This window comes from Micromys minutus (assembly GCF_963924665.1).
Source record: "Micromys minutus genome assembly, chromosome: 24".
Taxonomy (NCBI): Eukaryota; Metazoa; Chordata; class Mammalia; order Rodentia; family Muridae; genus Micromys; species Micromys minutus.
In genome coordinates this window covers 10,077,319-10,097,912 of record NC_137959.1, presented here as the reverse complement: position 1 = coordinate 10,097,912, position 20,594 = coordinate 10,077,319, and the positions used below count along the sequence as shown (strand labels likewise).

At 49.2% G+C, this 20,594-nt stretch overlaps 1 protein-coding gene across 5 annotated transcripts; it reads right to left on the bottom strand.

Moving 5' to 3' along the window:
- Window positions 1-783: 783 nt before the first annotated feature.
- On the bottom strand, window positions 784-20,594 carry TNPO2 (transportin 2). Of its 5 annotated transcripts, none has more exons than XM_080936763.1 (25): window positions 20,521-20,594; window positions 19,026-19,137; window positions 17,333-17,408; window positions 17,107-17,256; window positions 13,372-13,478; window positions 13,154-13,287; window positions 12,982-13,063; window positions 12,785-12,907; window positions 12,570-12,688; window positions 10,819-10,879; window positions 10,547-10,712; window positions 10,255-10,407; window positions 7,877-8,102; window positions 7,506-7,677; window positions 6,748-6,834; window positions 6,566-6,673; window positions 6,325-6,483; window positions 4,805-4,892; window positions 4,482-4,580; window positions 3,912-4,007; window positions 3,538-3,643; window positions 3,244-3,343; window positions 3,092-3,166; window positions 2,880-3,007; window positions 784-2,801 (listed from the first exon to the last, which is right to left on the bottom strand). In XM_080936763.1, the coding sequence occupies exons 2-24, from the start codon at window positions 19,122-19,124 to the stop codon at window positions 2,900-2,902; spliced, it is 2,694 nt and encodes an 897-aa protein (XP_080792889.1). In that variant the 5' UTR covers window positions 19,125-19,137; window positions 20,521-20,594; the 3' UTR covers window positions 784-2,801; window positions 2,880-2,899. The 5 variants fall into 5 exon arrangements, with proteins under 5 accessions (XP_080792889.1, XP_080792888.1, XP_080792891.1 ...); XM_080936762.1 differs by having other exon boundaries at window positions 19,026-19,180; window positions 20,521-20,571; XM_080936765.1 differs by having other exon boundaries at window positions 3,538-3,613; window positions 19,026-19,180; window positions 20,521-20,571.

Here is a 20,594-nt window from a genome sequence, read left to right as displayed (position 1 = left end):
AGTTAAACTCAACAAGTTTGCACTCCAAATGCTGAGATTAGAGGTATGAACCAACATACCTGACATAAAAGGCTTTCCCTGACTCAGTCACCCTGCTTCAGTCTTCCAGTACTACAACCATACAGTCTCATACTGCATTTTCTTTCTTTTCAAAACAGGGTTCTCTGTGTAAGTGAGTTTAAGGGTCACAAATCCCCCTACTTTAATCTCACTTTAATCTCCACTGCTGGGATTAAAAGCAATCACTACTACCACCATCCAGCCTAGCTAGTTATTCTTTTAAGATCTCGAAGAATTTCAAGCCTGCCCAGTGATCCAACGTTCTGTTGTCTGCAAATGAGTTTACGGGATGGCAGCCCTTTGCTGGGTTGGTAACTGGCAAGGAGATGAGACACCATGTTTAGTCACCCTCTCACACCTTCCCACCTTACAAAGGTGAAAACAGAGGAAGCTTCCTTAGTCATTCTCTTCAAGTTCTGGGAATAAAAGCTACAACTATGTAATCTAGCTGAATTGGCTACCACTAGCCTCAATTTTACTTCATAAATGGAATTCTATTCATCTCCACTCTCCACTGAGACAGGATAATCAGCCGGGGCCGACTTCAAACTTGACATCCTCCTGCCTCAGTCAGTATATCACCTGTGTGTGCGCACCCTCGGATTCCAAGAGAAAACAGCAAGTGTTCTGCTATATCATTCTCTACTTTATTCCCCCTGGGCCCACATATTACCCTTCCCACTTCCACAGTAGTGGAGTTACATTGAGCCCCACCTCTACAACTTAGGAAATAAGACGCCAAGGGTTTCACAAGAAACTGACCTTTACTCAACAAAGTTCTACACGAGTGGAATCTCACGCCACCTAGGCGCTAGTCCCCAGCACAGCACAGTAACAGATGGATAGACCTGGGAGCCCATGGGGTAACAGAAATAAAAGATTCAGGGAAAAGGCAGCAGGGCAGGCTACAGATCAAGGTCAGTCCATGTCAGCAGCCCTGGACAAGGTAGGTTAAGAAACTGAAACTTCATTGTGCAAAAACCAACTAAAAAATAAATTAAAAAATTAAATAATTTCTTTAAAAAAATAATAAAATAAAATAAAAAAGGGAAATGAAAGAATTGGGCTCCCTTTTCCTGAAAGCAGTTGAAACTCTCCCCTTGGACAAAGAGGAGTCACAACCACATCAGACAGTCAATCCATCAATACACCCCAAGACCCAGCAGAGGATGCTCCTAAGAAGTGGAATTACCAGAAAGCTAATGGTATTTCTTTAAAAAATTTTTTCCTACAAATGGCTTCCAGAGACCTGCTCAAATTTCAGGCTGGAGGGATGGGGACCACTAGCTGAGTTATGGAATGTGTACTAAGTGTCCCTGGGAATAGACGCAGGGCCTGACCCTACTTGAGAAAAGATACAAGGCCTGGAAGGGTCCAGGTCCTCGGAGGGATGATGGAGCAGGCCCTAATATGCAGAACTCCAGTCAAAGCCCAAAATATAATGGGCTCCCAAAAATGTAGGAAGCAACGATGGGGATAGAGGAAAATTTCAGGGATCTTACAAGACTGATTTCCATAGCTAATTTGGAAATAATCATGCCCCTCTCCTCTTGGGAAGCCCCTCCCACCTTGATGGCATTCCCAACCAATTTCATCAAAGATTTTTAGAGTCAGTGTACCAATCTGGTGTGGTCTGAGTCCAGTTGACACTGATAAACGTTAAGTCCCAAAAGGGACAAAGTTTGAGGCCCTGGGTACACCCTGCTCCTCTAAGCCTTCATATCTTGATGGACCCAGTAAACTTCTGTCCTTTGTTCTCAATCATGTACCGTTGCCCCAGCTCTTGAGCGGGCTTCTCAGAACAGAGCACTAGACTGTCCTTACAGCTGTCTCAAAGAGACCAGGCCCTGGCAGCCCTTTGCTTTCTCAGGGAAAACTAGTCCCAGGCCTGTGCCTTTAAATACCCTTGGAGCACAGGAAAAGGGTACAGGGTAGCCTCAAGCCAGTCTCAGCTGCTCCAATGGTCCCCACTGTGCTGCTGGCTAGGATGTGGCGACAATGGGGACACACATGAGGCTGCCATGAAGCTGGCAGGAAGTATATGGAGCAGGTCCCAAGTGAGCAAGTGCTGAGACGGCAGACCCAAAATGATCACCCTCCTCCCTTGGCCCTGAGAGCCCAGCCGAGGTCCCCCAACCTCCCAGCCCTCCCAATTACCACCAATTCTGGCAAAACAGCAGAAGCTTCTTATACTCTAGATGCAAGGTACACAGAAGGCCATAGGCATAATTTGGGGGTTCACTAATTCTACTGTCTCCATGCAGTCGAGGAAATGGTGGGGCGGTTGGCCCAGCCTAGCTGGCTGTGGTGCCCGCACATGCGTGTGTCCACATGTGTATATGTGAGTGTATGCTTCTCTACAAGGAACCCCCCTCCCCACCTGTAATTCCCTTGCCTTATCTGACACCGGATTCGGTAGGCCTTATGGATTCCTCCCTCCCACATGGCTGGCCCAAGTGGGCTGCCCAAGATGACCCAGATTAGAGCCCAGAGAACTCTTGCCCACCAAGAAGTCCCACCCCCCTCCCTATTTGTAGGATGAGAATGGAGTCACCACCCACCTGCCCACTCATCAGGCCCGGTGGGGCAAGTGGACCGAGAGATGGACAGATGCACAGACTGGGTTGCACCTGGATTTAGGTCCCACTCACTCCTCCCTAACCCCCCTCGACCAGGGCACAGTGACTTCTGGAAGCAGCACATTCCCCAGCACACCCTCCGACGATGACGCAGACAAAAACCTGTAGGGGAAAGGGAGGGTTCAGTGTCCTCATCCTTTTCACTCTCCAATAGGCCCGACAGCTGGGAGACCTGCTCACCTGGTGGTCTCCACGTTCACCTAGACCCCATAGAAGGCTGCCAGCCTCTCCTTGAGCAGAGGTGGGAACTGCTCTGAGAACTGTTGCCAGTTTTCCTCCCCAACTTGGTCTTTGAAGCCATGGAGGATCTGCAGTGAGGCAGGGTTACAGTGGGCTGGGGCAAGCCTGGTGCCTATCACCCAGAACTCCCGTGAGACCACCAGTAGCCTCACCTTATAAAACATGTCCCGAAGGTCATCCTTCGGGCTCACCCAGGAGGCTACAGCATCGCAGAAGAAAATAAAGTCCTGAAACATGACGGATCCCATGTGAGGGGCCGCCCAAGCCAGCCCCCGCCCTGCCCTCTGAGCCCCGCTTCCCGGACCTGCACAACACCCCCAGGATTGACACCAATCATCATGCAGATGCCTCGGAAGGCAGAATCCTTCTCCTCGTTGTCCCGGATGTTCCTAAGGGACGTGCACCTGGCCATGGAGGAGGGCAGCAGGTCAGTGGATGGACTTGGGGCTGGGCAAGCACAGATGAAGGATGGATGGAGGGAATGGGCGGGGTGGGTGTCAGTGGGTAGAGGTCTCCCACATGCATCCATGGGGGTGGCCCTGTGGGGGTACAGCTGTCCTGCCCACCCCCAACAGGCCCCACCCAGGCAGGCACACACCAAGGCCGGATGAACTGCTGCAGCATGGGTGCCACCTCCTGTGGGCACACGTAGCCCAGGCGGCCGATGGTGATGGCTGGAATGGCAGAGGGACTCGTCAGGCGACCTGCAACCCCGAGTGGCCCCGGGACGGTACGTGGCGGGGCCTCTGACAGGAGGCACCGAGCCCCGCCCCACAGGCCCCAACTGAATGATCCTGTGGCTATCCTGGGCCCTTGAGTTTGGCCCATAGATGTGTCCTCCCCACCCGGCCTGGATCTCTTCCCATTTATATATTCTAAAGTCAGTATTCTTCCTTGGGTTCTTCCCAGTTCCTATTTCAGGTGTTAAGACACTTTTTGGAACTATCCCCTTAGTCCTGGCCTGGTACTCACCTGTGTTTTCCAGCAGAGTCTTGGGCGTGTTGGGCCTGTTAATGATCTCCACCAGATTGTTGAGGACCATCTGCACATAGGGCTGCATCTCTGCCCCTAGAAAGCAGCCATTCAGAGCCCTGCCCTGCCCACTCCACCCACAGAGTACCAGCTGGGTATGGCTGACCTCACTTGTGACCCCAGTTTCACACAGACTGGCACACTGCAAAGCCTGAGAGAACAAAAACTTCCTTGGGATGCTCCCCATGAAGTTCACAGCCAACATATAACAGAACCACCCAAAAGAGTCTCTGAAGTCACTACCCACAGGTGACAAGACTACTCCACCAGTCTTCCCTAAGGACAGGACAGGAGGCCAAAGTCACTGATCCCAGTGGACATTTCAGAAAAACAATCCCATGAGATGGTCCAGTAGGAACCCCGTATCATAAATGGCCCTTCAGTTATTGGACTTCACCTGTCAGGGAAATCAAAGCATGTTCTTCCCCCTGACCAATTAAGAATAAAACCGTGACTCCAGGGTGGAAGCAGACCTATGAAGAGGCAGTCTGCCACGGTCAGGGCACTCACCCATCTGCATGCAGATCTCCCCAATGGCCCAGGTGGCATTGTTGCAGACAGAGATGAACTCAGGGTTCAGGTTGGTGCCCAGAATAGGCATGAACTCAGCTAATACAAAGAAAAGCAGGGAGAGGAAAAGAAAAAAAAAAAAAAAAAAAAAAAAAAACTGAGCAGAAAAGGCCAATGAGGCCAAGCTACCAGAACTGACTGGGCAGGCCCCATCAGACAGTACGAATACATCCCAGTCCGGTCATGGGCCTCCCAGGGTTATGTCTCCATCACTTGAGGCCAACACTGGGGTCATGAGATTAGGGGGAAAGGGGGTAGCCTACCAATACAGGGCTTGACGTGAATAAAGCAGGCTTTGGTAAGGTCTCCCAGAAGGGCAAAGGAGCTCTGCCGGACCTCAGGCATGGAATCCTAGAGTTGGGAAAGATGGCAGAAATGACAGGCTCAACTCCTTTCATCTAAGCCATCTGAGGTGGCACAGTCCCTAGAGCACATCCTGACCACCAAGACTGGCTGAGGTGAGGGCAGTCCCTTATTCCACTAGCCTTCTCCTATTATATATACTACAGCCTGTTTTCCAGGACTGGTGAAATTTATTGGTAAGCATTTACTTTTAAATTTCTCCAGAACCCTGTTTTATTACCACCCACGCCCTCTCTCCAAACCACAAAGTAACAGTTCTCTTTGATGCAGGGTCTTGATGCACAGACCTGGCTGACCTGCCGTCTTCCCGCCTAAGCCTCTCACAGTCACCATCATGCCCAACTGTGTGGCACTAGTGTGCACCCTCAGTTGCTACCCTATCGTAGTTGAGGAATAGTTTCTTTCTGAACCTGAGCTCACTAAAACTCAGCTAGACAAACTGGCCAGAAACCCCAGGAATCCTCCTGCCTCTACTTCCCCAGTGCTTTGAGTCGCAGGCACCTCTATGCAGCTGCACCCATTTTATTTCCATCTTTAATTATGTGGATGTTGGTTGAGAGGGTTGTACACATTTATAGGTATCCTTGGAGATTAGAAGAGGAAGACAGGGGTTGGGGATTCAGCTCAGTGGTAGAGCGCTTGCCTAGCAAGCATGAGGCCCTGGGTTCGGTCCTCAGCTCTGGAAAAAAAAAAAAAAAAGACAAAATAGAAGAAGACAGGTCTCTGGGGAGCTAAAGTAGGCAGTTGTCATTATTAGCTGCCTGGTGTTGGTGCTGGAACCGAACATAGGTTCTCTGGAAGAACAGCAAGTGCCTTTAACCAAAGCTACCTCTTCAGCACCTACCCCAGCTCTTTGCACAGATAGTGGTGATGAAGCTCAGGTCCCTGTTCTTCTCTAGCAGACACTTGCGTCACTGACCCCGGTACCTATATTCTGTTTTGTTGTTGTAGAGACAAGCTTTCACTACATAGCCTCTATCCTGGAACTCAGAAATCCACCTGCCTATGCCTCTGGATCTTAAAGCACTGGGATTAAGGCTGTGCACCACAAATTTTGCAGATCAGTTTGTTCTATGTTCCACATGAGTGGGAAGGGTGTGAGTGCACACCTGTGTGGGGGAGGGCAGAAAAAATCCAGGTATTATTCCTGAGGAACCGCCCAACATACATTTATTCATTTACTTGTTTGTAAATCTAGATGTTAGTTGGGCAGTAGTAACATGTGCCTTTAATCCCAGCATACTGGAGACAGGCAGATCTCTGAGTGTGAGGCCAGCCTGGTCTACAGAGCAAGTTCCAGGACAGCCAGGAGGTGTAGGGGTGTGTGTGTGTGTGTGTGTGTGTGTGTGTGCGCGCACGCGCGCGCGCATGCGCGCACACATCCTGACTTAGGAAGGTCTCATGTTGGGTACCCACTCACCTGCATACACTGGAAGAGCAATGTCATGATGTTACTTCGAGCTACCAGCTGTTCCACGTGGCCACCGAGGCCCTCAGCCAAGCCACTAAGCAGGTCCAATGCAACAATCATGAAGTCCTTGTCTGGGGCCTCATATTGTTCTGGGTGTTGTGTATACATCTAGATATAAATGAGACAGATGAGGGAAGCGGTCTAGGGCCTGGGCAGTAGAGCAAGTGGTCCGGAGGCCCAGGGTGCTCACCATAGCCTGGGCTAGTGTCTTCTGCACCAGGGTAACACAGCGCTGGTAGACAGGCTCACAGTAGGGCAGGAAGCCACTCTGCAGGGCAGTGGCCACAGATGATAGGCACTAGCAGGGAAAAGGGAAAAGGTAAGCCCAGGCCAGGAGGGAAGGCTCTGAGGGAAAGACCTGAGCCCACTCACCTCCAGCAGGGGGAAGAGGTCCTTGTCTTCATCTTTGAGCTCATTCCACTTCTGGATCAGTGGAGGCATCAGCTTCTGAATGTATTCCTGGAGAGGAGTGGGGAAGTGGGCTTCCTGAAATGGCTGTGGCAGCCTAACTCAGTGCCATTCCTTAAAGGAAAGATCTGTGCTCCTGATTATTCTCATCTTGTATGTCGCTTCCTCCCACTCCCAGGAAGCTGGGCAGGGCCTGCTGGTAGCCCAGGCCTGGCACTCTCCCAGCACAGCACAGGCCATGTTGTCTCCCACTCTCCCACTCAAGAGCTTTGGGGGCTGCTTCTAGAAACTTGGCAGAAATTTGACCTAGGGCCAGGACAGGGAAGTAGGCTCAGATTATCTTGGTCATCCTGATAAGCCCTTAGTAATCATGGGACTTTTATTGCCTGGCTTGTACCTAGTACTGACCTTATTACTTGCAAGTACTTAAAATAGTATAAAAGCAAATTGGGGGAAAAAAAACCCGCCTCAGAACTGGCTGGGATCATGCTATAGTGTTGTCTAGTTGTCATTTTTCTCTTTAATCCTGGACTCTCCCTAGAGCCTGTTGACTGACCGAGCTGGCTTGGCGCCCCACTCAGCTGGAAGCAGAGTAAGGGTGGCTAAAGGCTTCAGCCTGCCTGACAAGGTCATGGCCACATCCTTGGCATGTAACAAGATAGATACCAAAACACCAGATGTTAAGGGACACAAGACGGAACAGAGTGTGTCTAGAGTCTCACCGGCTGATTGAGGTGGTGGCCCACAGAGTCGGCCAGGGTGCCAATGGCATCATAGAGGATGAGCAGGTTCTTATGCTGGTATTTGCCAAAGGCAAAAACGAGAGTATCAAGGATATAGCTGAGGTAGGGCACCAGCTCTGTGCATGCCTCCTCCTCCAGGGTAGCAAATGCACTGGAGAGAAGATGGGAAGAAAAAGCTTAGGACTCCAGCAGATGGAGCAGCAGCACAGGTAGGTGGATCTAAGGAGGGTGGATCCAGGATCAGCCAGTACGAATACGACAGAGATCAGAGTCTTGTCAGCAGTCATAGGCATCATCATTTCCCAGGGTGAGGGCCACTTTAAGGACAGGGGTCAGGAGTCAAGGCTCACCTGCAGGCTGCCTCCTGTACCCTCTTATTGCCATCCAGGATGCGCTTGAGCAGCTCTGTCATCAGAGGCTTGAGGTGCATGTCTGGTGGCTGGCTGACTACCCAGTGGGCATAGCGGCTCAGCGTCCAGCAGGCAATGGAGCGGACCAGGGCCTTCTTGTCTGACAGACACTGGATAAGGTGTGGGATCAGCTCAGGTAGATAGGGCACCATTCCCTGCATGCAGCCTGCAGTTACCAGGAGACAGGAGGGCTTTTAAGAGAAGGCTGGGGCATATCCAACCCAACATGATAGGTGGAAAAACTGAGGCTCTTCAAAGAGCCTATAAAAGGCAGAAGCAAAAGGGGACACAGCAGATACACTGCAGCTGAAGGTGGTCCAAATTCTAGCTGGGCAAAACCCCAAACTTGTAAAGCAGGAGCCCAAAATAATCATGGAGGAAAACAGCCTACCTGTCCCACCTCCCACTTCAAAACAAAACAATGATCAACACTGCAGGATTACTTAGGGAAGTAGGTGTCATTAGACTGGACAGAAGTGATTCTCAACCTGAAACCCTCTATACTTGTACTTCTCTCCCCACCGCCCTCCCTCTGTCTGTCTGGTCTGTCTCTCTCTCTTCCTCCCAGCCCCTCTTGACTTATTTTATCTTAGTGTATGAGGGGTGTTGCCGAGTGAGCACAGGTGTGTGCATGGTGTGTGTAAGTGCCTAGGTCAGAAGAGGATTCACAGGTCAATTACAGAAACTCATAAAGAGCACATGGGTACCAGGACTAAAGCCTGCTCTCTGAAAGAGCATCAAATGCTCTCACCACTAAGACATCTCTCCAGCCCTTACTTTAACTTTATAGTTGTTTACTTTAATTTTTGTTTGGTGGGTTTTTGTTTTGTTTTGTTTTCTCAGAACTAGGAATAAAACCTTAGGCTTTATGTATGCTAGTCCCCACCCCCTAGTTTCACCCTGACTTTCGAGAACTTAAAGTGCATATCAAGCTGGCCTTGAACTCAAGAGATCTGCCTTCTCTGCTGCTCCCTGAGTGCTGGGAATCAAAGCATAGGCCCAAATATGAACACATCTTTTATTACTGGAATCAACTTCTCTAGATCTCTCTCATTGCCTCTAGAACAGAGTAGACTTAACTGGGTTGCTTCAACATACTCACAGGTGATACTACTCTGGATGCAGAGGCAGGATTGCCTCAAGTTCAAGACTAGATCCTACTCTGAGTCAGGTGTGATACACTCCTGTTATCCCAACACTAGGGAGTCTGAGTCAGGAGAAATCACAGCATAGCAAGACTATCTCATAAAATACCACGTACACTATTGCATGATAATCTGAGACAGCAACATCAGCAAGAAAGAAATGAATCCATTTCTTAATGTGGAACCCAGAGCCTTAAAATCCAGACAAATGTTGTAGTGATACACTGTATCCAGTCCAAACCACACAGGTATTAAACAGCTCTCCAGACTGAAAGCTCTCACCTGCCCAGTGCCTGCAGTTTAGGTGACAATTCTGGGTGTTGAGATAGCCTCTCATGCAAAAAATGGCCACAGTCTATATCCTATGTCTTGTGGAGGAAAAGAAGCTCAAATGTTATGCCAACTATAGGACACCCTGTGGGCTTTGGTTTTGGTTATCTCCCTAGTGTAGACTACACTGGCCTCACATTTGCAGTAGTCCTCCCCCAGGTTGGTAACTTCCAGTATGCACACCACTGTGCTCAGCTTAATACTACATTAAAGTTAAGGAAACTCCATATCTAGGCACTTCTAATTCTAATGGACAGCCTAACAGCAAGAATCAGGTTTCAGCCCAGCTACACACTGGGAAATGGTGGGGAGTGGTGCCAGACTGCTTTGCTGTTTGGCCATGTATGAAGCCTGAGACTGGCACTGGGTATGCAGAGGGAGGGAGTTCCCCTGAATAAATTCTCATGCAAGGGGTACCCAAGTGGGATGGGTATTGAGGTAGGGCCTGCAGTGGGCACTATAGCTACGACCTATGTGCTTGAACCATTACAGAATCACCTGTTAATGGGGATGGGGGAGGGCTGGTGTACTGAGAATTTGCTAGCGGGAGGGAGACACCTTTCAAGCCAAGCCTGGCAAAGAATGAGATCACAGAACTATTTGGAAAAGATAAGCCAGATGGTTGTGGCTCAAGCCTTTAATCCAAACAGAGGGTATTTCTGAGTTCAAGACCAGCCTAATCTATAGAAAAAATTCTAAGACAGCCAAAGCTGCACAGAGAAACCTTGTCTCAAAACAAGAATAAAGATTAAAAAAAAAAAGGCTGAGGAGCCTTGGCCTGTGCTAGCTGCATCCACTACTTAGGTCATTTCAGGCAAGTGCCAACAAATGTAGGAGACTCACCCTCGGCGATTGCACCCAGCACCAGGATCCCTGACTCCTTGACTACCCACTCAGGATGGAATAGGAGGCCCTTGAGTAGGGGAAGTAGATGAGGCAGCAGTTCCTCCCGGAAGACATTGGCAAGGACATCCAGTGCAGCTGCTGAGCACTTCCCTGAAGGAGGACAATAAGGCTCAGGGAGGTCTGTGGGGTAGGTATTCAACCCCTTTATCTCAGCCCTGAGACCAATTCTTTATCAAGTGCTTCTCACCAGTTTCTCACCCTCTCCCTGCAGAGCCAGCCTACTACCTACTCAGATTCCAGTCCGACAAAGCATCGTCATCATCATCATCCTCAGCATCATCAGAGCCATCAGGCCGCTCAGCCTCGTGGGTCAATGTCACTGTCCGTGACTTGTGGAAACGTGGCTTGATGTCCTGCTCACTGTCAGGTACTGCCTCGTCCTCTTCCACATCCCCCTAGGGACCAGCCCATGCAGATTTCTCAGCACTGGCTGGAGACCTCCAACCCCACACCCATATGTTCTTGACCACCCATAGCCAGCTGTGGATACCCCTGGCTGACCTTAAGAAGGATGATGTCAATTTCAGAGTACTTCATTCCATTCACGAGGATAGGGATCAACCTATTGGGAAAGAAACTGTAAGGATGCTAGGTACCCATCTTGACAAGGAAGCAGAGGTTTGAGTACGAATGCTGAGCAAGGGCAGACGATGCTCAACACACCCACATCCCTACGTCCTGTTTCTGTTCACTTCCCTTCAGGGAATTAGCAGCATATTTTCAGCCACCATGATTAGGAGACACAATTTTTTTCCTCTCCTTTTGAGACAGGGTCTATGTAGCCATGGCTGACCTAGAAATTGTACACCTTCTTGAGGCTAGAGAGATAGCTGAGCAGTTATGATCATGAGTTGCTCTAACTGCAGCCCCAAGGAACACAATAGCTTCCTTTGGCCTCTGTGGGCACTGCATCCTTGTGGTGTAGGCATACATGCAGACAAACCACTGACATACATTTAGACATAATATAAAATTGTTTAAAAAAAAAAAAAAAACACGATCCTTTTGCCTCAACCTCCAACACTGTGATTATAAGTGTTTACAGCCGGGGCTGAGTTCAATTCCCAGCAACCACATGGTGGCTCACAATCATCTGTAATGGGATCAAATGCCCTCTTATGGTGTGTCTGAAGACGGCTACAGTGTACTCACATAAAATAATTTTTTTCAAAAAGTGTTTATAGCCACATCCAGCTGCTTTATCTGTCACTCTCAGTGACAGATAACAGCACAGAGCCTCTTGACCCAAACACAACAAATGACAGAACCCTGAAAACCTTCAGCAATGCTGCCCCCCCAGCACTACACAAAACACAGATATCTGACCGTTAGCCAGGCACTCTTAAGACAAAGCTGCTGGGCTGCTGGCAGGAAACAAGCAGACAGTGTGGTCGAAACAACTGGAGCATGACAACTTTAGGTATGAGAACTGACACACTTCCTGTCCACCCCTCTCTGCAAGTCTCAATCCTCCTCAAAGACCTCTCTCCCTCTAGCCACAACTCCTACTTGCTATCAATAATCTGAGATGGCCAAGTGATCCAAAATGGTCAAGACAAGGGGGCTCAAACAATGGTGCCACATGTCTCTAAACCTAGCACTTGAAGAGTCTAAGTTCTAGGCACACTTGTCTCAAAAAAACAAAAACAAAGAAACAAAAACAAAAAAACAAAAAACTAAGCTCTTGTTAAAGTACCACTCAAGAGACTCTGAACTCCTAAACTGAAGAACACCAAGCCATAGGACAGTAGTAGGCACCCGGGGGGCAGAGGCAGGGAGGTATATCTCTCTAAGTTCTGAGTCAGCCTGGTCTAAGGGTGAGTTCCAGGACAGCCAGGGCTACTCTCCTGTCTCAAAATCAAAAAGAAAAGAGTCAGAGCTACAGTATTACTTACCCAGGAGGGCCACACCCAAAAGAAAAGTGGATGCCCCTCTCTAAGAATCTAGAGCCAGTCATCCTGAAGCCTTGATTTGCTTAAGGGTTGTTTCTTCTCTTTTTTGAGACAGAGTCTTATTATATACCCAGATTGGCCTTGAACTCATTACACACCACTGTGGCAACCTAGGTATGGGTAAGAAGCCACCACATTTGGTTTCTGTTACCTAATTTTTGAAGTCATTAAAGCTACATTCCATAAAAATCAGTGTACACAGGATTCAAAGAAAACTGACTTAACTATACAGTACACAAAAGCAGCCAGGGGGAGGCACAGGGAGGAGGAGAGGCTGAGAGCACAGGGCAGAGTACTCACTGGACCAGGTGGGAGGCCAGGACTTCCTTGCAAATGGGCTGTTCGGCCAGCGTCAGCCAGAACTCACAAGCCTCCAGGGCCACATTCTCGTCGTGGTCCTGGGTCCTCTGCAGCATGTACTGGGGCAACAGAAAGAGGCTGAGACCTAGCCCAAATGAGAGGGATTCCCCAACCCCACCAGGCACCCATTGGCCCTTGGTGTTGACCATTCGCACCTGGATGATGCTGTGCATGTGAGGGATGAGCCTGTCAATTCGCACTTCCAAAAGCATCACGAGGGCTCGGCACACATTCTTTCTCACCTCAGGATCATCATCCACAGCCAAGGCAAACAGGTGCTGTGTAAAAGGAAAAGGTCAGCTGCCTGAGGACCCTTAGCCTCTTCCTATCCACCTGGAGACTGGTGACCCACCTCAATAAAAGTATCAATGTTGTCCATCAGTGCTTGGGCCCGGTCCATGATGAACTGGTTCACACAGGCAATGGCATGGGACCTAGCAGTCAGTGAAGGCATGGATCATTTATAGACTCCTGCATCTGCCTACCAACTCTAAGACCATTCTGCTCTGGGGAACATCACATACCGGATCTTAGGGCTGCAGTGCTTGAAAAACTGCAGGAATTTAGGGATCATGATGTTTAGGGGCCTGTTGAGAGCATCACTATCCAAAAGCTCAGAGGAGTCTTCACAGATCTTCTGTAGGGCTCCAAAGGCTCCCTAAGCAGAAAGATGTATGGTTGTGAGTCCTACTCTAAGCTCTAGTCCCTGCTTGGGCCAGGCCAGGTACTGCCTGTCACATACCTCACAGGTATTATAATCCTCTGAGTTGAGCAGGTTGCACAGCTGGGGCAGCAGCTCTGGCCACATCTGCAGCTCACCCTTGGAAGCGATGGTGGTGATGAGAATGCCTGGGGCAGCCAGGAAAAGGAGGCTGCTCAGGCTGGGCAAGGGCCTACTGTGTCCTTCAACCCTCCCCACCAAGGGACTGGCTCACCAGCTTTCCCTTTCTCTCCCATGTAGGTCTTGCATGGCACCCTGAGCCTTTCTTTGGGGTGCTGGGGACAAAACCCAGGCCTCATGAATAAGTGAGCACTCCATTGTAGAGTGTCAGGCCCTCTGCAAAACATTCTTCCTGACTCAGCACACAGCCTCACTATGACACAACTGTTATAGGATCTGCCCAAAATCACTGTTTTCACAAGTGGAGAGAGGGATGAGGTGAAGATGCATAAGCCAAAGATACGGGTGGCCTCAGAAAGAGTAAATTGTTTTTCAATTACTTTTATTTCATAGTACAAAGGACTGAACTCAGGGCCCTATGCACAGTGGGCAAGCATTCTCCTGCTGAACTAAATTCCGGGCCCGATTTTGTTGTGGTTGTTATTGTTGCTTTTTTAACTTTTTTGAGTTAAGGTCCCAAGGCGAGACCTGAACTTGCAGATTTTGCCACAGCTTCTTGAGAAGCTGGAATTACAGGCCTGTGTCACTAGGCCTAGCTAAAGAGAAGCAATTTTAAAATGGCAGTCTTGACATGTATGCAAAGACCTGAAGGACGTGGCCTCCAATCACCTAGGACAAAGGTATCTTGGCTAGAGGTGTGGCAGTTCTGGTGTAGTAACAGAAGAACAGGCCAGTGTGGGAAAGAAGGTTGTGAGCAGGAAGGTGGTGGGGATGAAATATAGTCACGTCATAAAAGCCTCGGTATCTGAAAGAGGACTCTACTGACAAGTAGAAATCTGGGGATAGGGTCTGGGGAGATGTCTCAGTAAGAGTGCTTTGCTGGACCAGTATGAAGACATGAGTTCAGTTCCCAGTACAAACATAAAAAGCCTAGTACAGTGGTATACACCTGTAATGTCAGTAATCAGTTAGACAGAAAGATCTCAGGACTTGCTGGCTTCCAGCCTAGCTCCAGAACAGAGTACCTGATATCTGGAGAAGAGAGTATCCGTTGGCCCCTGTCTATGTGCATGGGTATGCACACCTGCATGTGAGCATGTACACACATATACAGAGCAACAGGGAATATTTGCTTAAGTAAGCAAGTATACTGACACCGGAACTAATGTTCACATTACAATAAACTGGCTTAGAATAATAAAATCCACAGGTACTGAGTAGAAGGCTTCATCTGAAGCCTAAGGGCAATGAAGCCACCAGGCAGAAATGGATATTGTGGCCAGTGCACACACTACTCATTAATAAAGGATGGCAGGGAGAGCAGAGGCACTGCCAACTCTCAAATGATGCCAACTCCTAAAACTGAAGCCTCTCTGAAATGACAAAATGACCAGGTAGATTGTGAGGATGCCAGCCCAGTCTGAAACAGACCCCAGACTCTCTGGCCATCTCACAAAACCTCTGTACCACACATGACTCAGCTTTCAACAGAAACAATAAAAAATACCAGCTGTGCTCAAGCGCTGTAGTAAGGATCTGTAAGCTAGTTCTTGGACGGCTGAGGCAGGAAGATTCCAAGTTTGAAACCCCAGGCTGAGTAGCAAGCATCTGTTTCAAAAACAGTACCAGCACCCCAAAGCTCTTCCAAGGCTTCTTCAAGTACAGATATTTTATGGGGAATTAGTTCCAGGTTCTCAGAGAGGCCAATACCAAGCCCAGTACATAAATGGGCACAATATTTATACAGAATCTACCCACACCCTCCTGTAGAGGCACACTGTAACAACTGAGCTATGTCCCAAAGACTTTAAATCACCTCTACATGACTTAAATTCCTGTAATAATGTCAATACATAGTTATAAAGTATACTGTAGGACAAGCAAGATAGCATACATACACACACACACACACACACACACACACACACACACAAAGTATATTACAGCCGAGCATATAAAGGCATTACCACCAACCCTGCCAATCTGACTTGGATCCTTGGGACCCACATGGGAGGAGAGAACAATCTTTCAAAGTTGTCCTCTAACCTCCACACATATACACTACACGCCCCACTCTACCCTCCACACAAAACACTATATTGCTAAGGAAAAAACAATCTAGGCATGTATAGACTCAGTTTTCCCCCTGAGTATTTGGGAGCCACAGTTGTTTTAACCCAACAGGTCCAAACATCTAGCTCTAATTCAGTACTATTTTTCTGTCTTCATTATATTATGTTTGTTAACTCATAGGCAGAGTCTCACTTTGCAATCTTGACAGGGCTGGAACTCTGTTCAGCTCAGTGTTGCTTGAACTCAAGAAATCCACCTGCTACTACTTCCCAAATAATGAAATTAAAGGCATGGGCCACCATGTCTAGTTATTTGTTTGTTTATTGAGACAGGATCTCACCTAGAGTTGGCCTTTTTAAAAAATTAATATATTTGTTTATTAAGACAGGATCTCACCTAGAGTTGGCCTAGAAGTCAGTATTTAGACCAGGGTGGCCTCAAATTCTAAGTGCTGAAATTACAAGCATGTGCTACCACACCTAGCCTTTTATTTATAAGGCTTCCTTTCCTGTCTTTTCCTTTAAATAGTCTACAGAGGCCAGCAAAATGGTTTAGTGGTTAAAGGCCCTTGCTGCCACCCACCATGGCCTGAGTTCCAGCCCTGTGCCCCACATAAGAGGAGAAAACCAACAACCAAGCTGTCCTCTGATCCCCATACACAGCATAGACAAGTAAGTAAAAAATAACACCGTTTAGTTGACAGATTTCAAGAAAAACAATGACTTTTAAAAAAAATCTGGAGCTGGGAAGATGACTCAGCAGGTAAAAACCACCCACCACCTAAGCCTGCTGGCCCAGACTTGCTCCCCAGACCCACATATAGATACATTAGTGTGCACCTATAATCCATCACTTCTACTGAGAGAGGAGAAAGGATAGGAAGCTTCTGTGCCAATGAGTCTGGAATACATTGTGCAGCAAAAAAGTGAGACCATCTTGACAAGGTGGGAGGTAAGAACTGACTCTCCAGTGTTGTCCTCTGATCTCGACTCAAGCGCTGCTAAGAAATCACCTATTAATACTTTTAGTGTAAACGCTTAAAGGAGAATGTCCCTAAGTAAACCTTAGCCGCAATGCTGCAATGTCCTCAGGTGTTTCTTCTTCGGGGATTCAACAAGGCGCCTCCATTAACTAATTCCCAGTGTATGAATCATTCTGAGCGGGTATCACTAATGATCTGTCTGGACAGCGGAAGCAGAAGCAGTATTCTAACTGCTGAGCCTCAGGCACAGCATTTGAGACTGTGGGCACTGCACTCAGAAGGCTGAGGCAGAAGAGTGGAAAGTTTAAGGCCAGCTTGGGCTACCTTTTCTCAAAAAGAAAAAAAAGGGGGGGGGAGACTGACCTGCACTGCCTGGCTTGTTTCCAAGCTGTTACTTGCCAGGCAAGTCCCTTTATCATCTCTGTGCCTCAGTTTCCTCTCCAGTCAGATGGCAGTAGTAAGAGTGCTATCAGAGGGTGCTGGAGCATTCAGTAAGCAATACCCTGAACACGTTGAATAGCTTCTTGGCCCAGTGCAAGCCCTTAGTGTGTCCTTGATGATGACCCCCACAGCCCCCTCACCAATGGTGGCTCTGATGAGAGAGGAGGCATCGCCAATGTTGTTGAGACACTCTTGTTTGATGAAGTCAGCCACAGGAGGCGGGAAGCTCTGGTAATGCGCCTTCACGTTGTTCTTGAGGATGAGGCCACTCAGAGAGCGGGTTGGCTCATCTGTGGGGAAAGTGCTAAGATCAGAGGACTAAGGGAGAAGCAAGATCTGTGTGGCTTGGAGGGACAGAGAACATACCTTCTGACTTGAGTCTGGTCAAGACGAAGATCAGGTAGTTGTTGAAGTCAGGAAACTGGTTGAGTTGTTTAAGTTTCTGCCAGGCTGTTAAGGAACTTGGAAAGTCAGGTATATTGGAACATGTTTGTGATCCCAACACTAGGGAGGCTGAAGCAAGATCTTGAATTCTAGGCCAGCATGAACCCAAGACCTTATCTCAAAACAAAACAAAAAAAAAAAAAAAAACCTAAGAAAAACTTGAGAGTCAAAAACCTTTCTGAGGCAATATTCTTTCGTTGCCACATTGCTCAAAATGCTGGTAACCAAATCAATTAGGTGACCAACTCCTGGGACAACTCGGATCAGTTCCTAACCTCACAACACCATACGTCCTTCTCAGGAGGATCAAGTCCACAGAGGGGCTTGGGCACATGTCTGGGCTTCATGCACAACCTTTATATCTTACCAAAGCAGGAGAGGGCTGGAAAAGATGACTTCTCTTGCACTGGCAACTGCTACTCACTTCTGATCTAGGCACTAGTGATGCCTGCTTTTCTCAAGCAGAATGGAAGGCCACCTGGGTGTGGTGCATGCCCAGGGAACCTGGGGCAGGAAGATCACCCTGAGTTCAAGGCAAACCTGGGCTACATATACAGTTGTAAGTTATTAAGTTAATAAGACGGCCCAGGGATATAACCCTGGAGTAAAATATACATCTAGCATGTGCGAGACCAGACCATGGGGTCTCCAGCCCTACTAAGAGAGAAAAACAAAGAAAGTGAATGACTGAGTTCCAGGAGCAGGACTTAGGGGTGCAGCTCAGGATAAAGCAAGTGACTAGCACTCTCCAGGCTTGTTATGCTCTGTCCTCAGCACTGCAGGAAAAGGTGGTGGATTAGTCCCATTTCCAAGTGAAACTTGATGCTGTTTCAAACATTTAATTTTATTGGAGATATCTTCATAAGACCAGGCTGCCCTCAAACTCTGGAATTCACCAGCCTCCTGAACACTGTACATAATTAAAGGTGGATGCTATCATGACCACATCATTTAAAATTCTTAACTTATTCTTGGTTCTCTGCTACTGTGATAAAACACTTGAAAGAACCAAGCCTAGCTCATCATGGAGAAGTCCCAAAGTAGGAACTCAAGGAATAAAACTGAAGAAACCACTGCACAGGATCATACTGGTTCCTTCCCTGACTCACACCCAACCTTTCTTATACAGCCAAGCATCAATTATTAATCAAGAAAATTCCTCACAGCCATGCTCACAGGCCAATCTGATTGAGATGATAATTCTTCAGTTGAAGACCCCTCTTCATAGGTGTATCAAATTAGTAAAACTAACCAGTTTTTTTTTTAAGCTCCTAGGAAAAGTTTCCAACTCTGACAAGGCAGACTGGACTACAATCTGCTAAGGCTTGGCTTCTTAACCCGAGTTCCTAGCTGAGGCTTGGCCAAGGCATTTTTCCTTTTTAAGCCTCCAGGTCCCCATACGTTAAAGGAAAGTTAACAACATTCACTTTAACAGTTAAAGGATTAAGTACTCAGTGAACATCAAGCATCCCCATCATTTTCTCCACTTCCAGAAATGGAACCCAAAGATCAATTCTCGTCCATGTCATGTTCTCTTGAAGCAGAAAGCGTCTGGGAATCAAGTAGTCCCTCCCTCTCTTGCCTTCACAAGAGCCCCAGAAGGAAAGAAGGATACATCCTGCACAATGCGCTGAGTAGCTGTGTTGGGCGACTGCGAGTCTTTGAGAAGCTGCAAGACCTGCTGCAGGCCCTGCTCGTCTGGCTGCCAGTCCATGGCGCAAGGCGAACTGCAGGGGTAGGAGCCTGGGTCAGCGCTGGGTCGCTGGAGTTCTGTGTGAGACCCAAGTTGAGTCCCCGAGGCAGAGGCGGCTGCATGCAGACGCAAGCGCTCTCCTCGGACAAGCAGAGGCCTCCAATCCGCGCCTGTCCAAGTGCGGGGTCCCCTCCAGCTAAGCCATCCTCGGCCACGCAGTCGCGGGCTCGGGAGTGCGAGTGGGGGGAATATAAAAGCGGGCCATCAGGACCAGCGGCGGGGGCGCGACGTATCCACATCGAGCCTAACGAGGAACCCTCTTTCCAAAGCGGTCCACGCCACCGCCGCCCCCGGTTACGGGCCTCACGGCTTCCGCCTCCCTCGAGGGCGAGGAGCCCCGCCTCAGCGGTCTTTCAGGTGAAGGCTCAGTCCACGAGGATTCCCTTCCCCAAAATCCAGCCTTCCAGCTCAGCTAGATGCCAGCCGCCTCCTAGATTCCTGAGCTCCTTTAGGTCCCTAAGCGCCCAGACACGGCTCATCCCTGCTCCTTCTTCTAAACCGGCTCTACAAGCTCAGTAGACGCCGGCATGCCCCCCCTTTCTGACCTAGACGCGGCCTAGTAACTCTCCTTAACCAAAATACAAGCAATACCCGATAGGTCTCCAGTGTCTCTTTGAATGAGTGTCAGTCAAAACCGCCCAACACACAACCAAAGCCCCCAATGCCCACTGCCTGCCCCAATCAGATCTGGCCAAGCCTCTCTACCCTTACCCTCCGCCCCAGTCAGCAGGAATTAACGCTGACGGATCTCTGGCAGCTCCCCCAATCAAATTCCCCTAAGCCCCCCGACTACTTCATGTCGGAAACCCCATCCGTCCAATCCCTGCAGCTTCCCTTAAAGAGTCCAGCACAAACACTCGCCGGTGCGCTACCCTCAACGGATCCCATCACCGCCTCGCAGACTCAGTAAAGCCCTCTGGGCTTAAGTCTGAAGCCTCTCCCCATAAGGACCAAACAACCTTCCCCTCTCAACTTTCAAGGCTGTCTCCCCCACCCCCAATCAGACCCAACCAAGCCCAGCCGAAACAGACCCACACACACACCCGATCCTCGCGACGTCCCCCGACGATTCCCCCAATCAGGGCCCCTCCAGCCCGACCCCAGCCGCCCCACTGGCCCGCATCTCGTGGCACCCGAACCTGCCCGGGCGCCGAGGCCCCACCCCTAAAGATCAGCTTAGCTCCCCCTCCCCCGCCCGGCCCGTTCTGCCGGCCGCGAGAGCTGGCCCAACCCGGTACCCCGCCTCTCAGCCGGGCGCGACCCCGACGCCTGGGCGGCGCGCGGCGCAGGCCCAGAACCCAGGGAGGTTCGAGGTGAGCTGAAGCTAAGGGGCCCCGGCCGAGCGAGGCCCACCTACCAGGCCCCGGGAGGCAGTGGCGGCGCCTAAGTGCTGCAGCTTCTCCAGAGGCTCGCGCGGAAGGAGGGAGCCAG

Excerpts from the sequence above, each read along its gene's own strand:
- TNPO2 (XM_080936763.1), bottom strand. The coding sequence starts at position 19,124 with ATGGACTGGCAGCCAGACGAGCAGGGCCTGCAGCAGGTCTTGCAGCTT. Across the intron at positions 12,908-12,981 it reads ACATTGATACTTTTATTGAG|CACCTGTTTGCCTTGGCTGT; the intron begins GTGGGTCACCAG and ends CCTTTTACACAG. Across the intron at positions 10,408-10,546 it reads TTTGTCGGACTGGAATCTGA|GGAAGTGCTCAGCAGCTGCA; the intron begins GTAGGTAGTAGG and ends GTCCTCCTTCAG.